The sequence below is a fragment of the Chenopodium quinoa genome, unplaced genomic scaffold (assembly GCF_001683475.1).
Source record: "Chenopodium quinoa cultivar QQ74 unplaced genomic scaffold, ASM168347v1, whole genome shotgun sequence".
NCBI lineage: Eukaryota > Viridiplantae > Streptophyta > Magnoliopsida > Caryophyllales > Amaranthaceae > Chenopodium > Chenopodium quinoa.
In genome coordinates, this window is record NW_018745410.1 from 3,714,740 (window position 1) to 3,717,587 (window position 2,848).

The window sequence follows — 2,848 nt, forward strand, 5'->3', positions numbered from 1 at the left end:
GCTAAACTGTAAGGAACAAACATAATACGACAAAATGACACATTAAAACAACTATTTCAAACTCATATCTGATAAACAATTTTACCGACAGCTACTACTAAATCATTTGGCATATAAGTGAAGCTAGGATTTTACCTATTTAGTCATCATAAAAATCACCAGCCAACTCATATTTACAATATCAGATTTGAGCCAAATCTTTTCAAATCACAACAGTTTAACATTTCATTTATAACACAACATTAGTTTTAATTTCCTTTATTTTATTTTACTTATGGAAAGAAAAAAAAAAAGCAACATTATTGCCCCATGCAATGAGCTAAGCTATACCAAATAATACACAAAACCCTCATGAAACAAATGTGTTAAAAATAAATGCAAAAAAAAAAAAAAAAAAACAACCCTAAAAAAACTGATTTTATTGTCTTTAAAACCTTACACGAGATCCTCCCCACATTAACTTCCTTCACATTTTCTACCCTTCCTTGACTCTCATTGGACATACACACAACCCCCCTTCCTTAGCGCGTGATACCCTTCACACTTCCCACCACCTTTCTCCTTTGTTTAAATAAATCTTGATTCTCCTCTGATAGCAACCCCTCATTCATTTCCTACCTTTTTTCACCCAACTTTCTTCTTCTCCTCTCTCTTCTTCCTCGAACCTTCAATTTACTTGAACAACTTATGACTTCTTCTTCCTTCCCCAATTTTGAACAAATCAAACATTTGATTTTTTGAACATCACCAACAAAATCAACCCTTGTTCGTGTTCGTGTTCGTGTTTGTGTTTGGTCTCATGTTATAATTATTTCCCAATTCAATACCCTTTATTCATTTAGCGTTCTTGTTCTCCTCCTCTCATCATGTGTATAAATATTTTATACATATAGTATAGTTTAGTTTTCATTTATCAATTTCAATTCATTATCAATCAATGAATCCGCCTCCACAACCGGCGTCGTCCCGCGCTAGACGACGCCCCGACTTAACCCTCCCGCTCCCTAAACGAGACCCGGCTCTCGCGGTCCCGCTTCCTCTCCCTCCCTCCTCCGCACCCACATCCACTTCCACCTCAACCAACTCGAATTCCAACTCGAACTCGAACACAGCCGCCATATTAAGCTTCTCCGAGCTAGAGCGCAAGAATCGGATCGGGTCAGGCGCCGGAGGCACAGTCTACCAAGTAATCCACCGCCCATCTTCTCGGATCTACGCTTTGAAGGTGATTTACGGCAACCACGAAGAGATGGTGCGCCGTCAGATCTGCCGAGAGATCGAGATCCTCAGAGATGTCGATAATCCTAATGTCGTGAAATGCTTTGATATGTTTGATCATAACGGGGAGATCCAGGTTCTTCTCGAGTACATGGATCGAGGATCGCTTGAGGGGAAACATATAGCAGACGAATCGTATCTTGCCGAGTTATCCCGGCAAGTTCTTTCCGGATTAGTGTATTTGCACAGAAGAAGAATCGTTCATCGAGATATCAAACCCTCGAATCTTCTAATCAACACAAACAAACAGGTGAAAATAGCTGATTTTGGGGTTAGTAGGATTTTAGCACAAACGATGGATCCTTGTAATTCGAGTGTTGGAACGATTGCGTATATGAGTCCCGAAAGGATTAATACTGATCTGAACCAAGGACAGTATGATGGTTATGCTGGTGATATTTGGAGTTTTGGGGTTAGCATTTTGGAATTCTATTTGGGTAGATTTCCATTTAATGTTGGTAGACAAGGTGATTGGGCTAGCTTGATGTGTGCTATTTGTATGAGTGCTCCACCAGAGGCGCCGGCTTCGGCTTCTCGTGAGTTTCGTGACTTTATCAGGTGTTGCTTGCAGCGTGAACCGGCGAAACGGTGGACGGCGATTCGACTTCTAGGACATCCTTTTATTGTGCTGAATACAGCTGCTACTCAGAGTAGTCAAATTGGTAGTCAGAACCACCAGGTTCATACTTCTCTCCGTCAAATGTTGCCCCCTCCCCTTCCTCATTCATCATAATTTTTATTTTTAATTTTAAGTTGAAGTTAAAAAAGTCTGTTTTTTTTAATGCAATTGCAATTTTTTTTTTTTTTTTTTGATGTTTTTTTTTTTGTAATTTAAATATGATGAGGAGGAGGATGATGAGGATGAATAGGGGTGAAATTGTTGTAGCTGATGTTGTGATTTTGATGAAACTAAAAAGAAATTAATCATCAGTTATTGTAGCTTTTTCAATTGGATTTGGATAGTGTTGATTCTTCAATGGTACAAGAAGAAATGAGAAATTGTCTTATTTTCGCCATTATTAATACAACTTGCTCTCTTCCTATCAAATTTGGTTTGCAATTGTTGATTCTTTGCTCTATGTATGGCATTTTCCTCTTATTATATATGAAATGTTATTCATTTTTGCAGTGGTGGTTTATATGTTACCATGATTAGTGGAAGAGAATGTATTGGCTGTTTAAGCACTCTCAAGTCCTAATTACTTGTGCAACATTAGAAAATTGTCATTATTGTATTTTATTTAAGGATTGCAAGAATTAATCAAATTTGGGAAGATTGTGTTGACTGTTGGGTTGATTGTTGGGTTGGTTGAGATTGAATTGTTTATGTGTAGTTTGCCTTCAACGAGAAAAAGACTGAAGTTAATGTGCTGGGGTTTTTTTCATTTTTGTCAACTGATGTCGTAAGATAGTTTTTGCTGAGTGCAAATGATGTGAGTATTACGTATGTCATGGCGAATAAGCTAAGTAGATAACTCTGTCTCGGATTTTTAGTCTACTCTTGCGCTCACTCTCGTATCTCCTCAGAGAATTCCCCTTGTGCAATTGTGAATAAGCAGATAACTCTTGT

At 38.1% G+C, this 2,848-nt stretch overlaps 1 protein-coding gene across 1 annotated transcript; it reads left to right on the top strand.

Annotated features, from left to right (window-relative positions):
• The first annotated feature begins 443 nt into the window (after window positions 1-443).
• Window positions 444-2,297, top strand: LOC110713126 (mitogen-activated protein kinase kinase 5-like). The gene has a single exon (XM_021891591.1). The coding sequence runs from the start codon at window positions 938-940 to the stop codon at window positions 2,009-2,011; it is 1,074 nt and encodes a 357-aa protein (XP_021747283.1). The 5' UTR covers window positions 444-937; the 3' UTR covers window positions 2,012-2,297.
• Window positions 2,298-2,848: the final 551 nt, after the last annotated feature.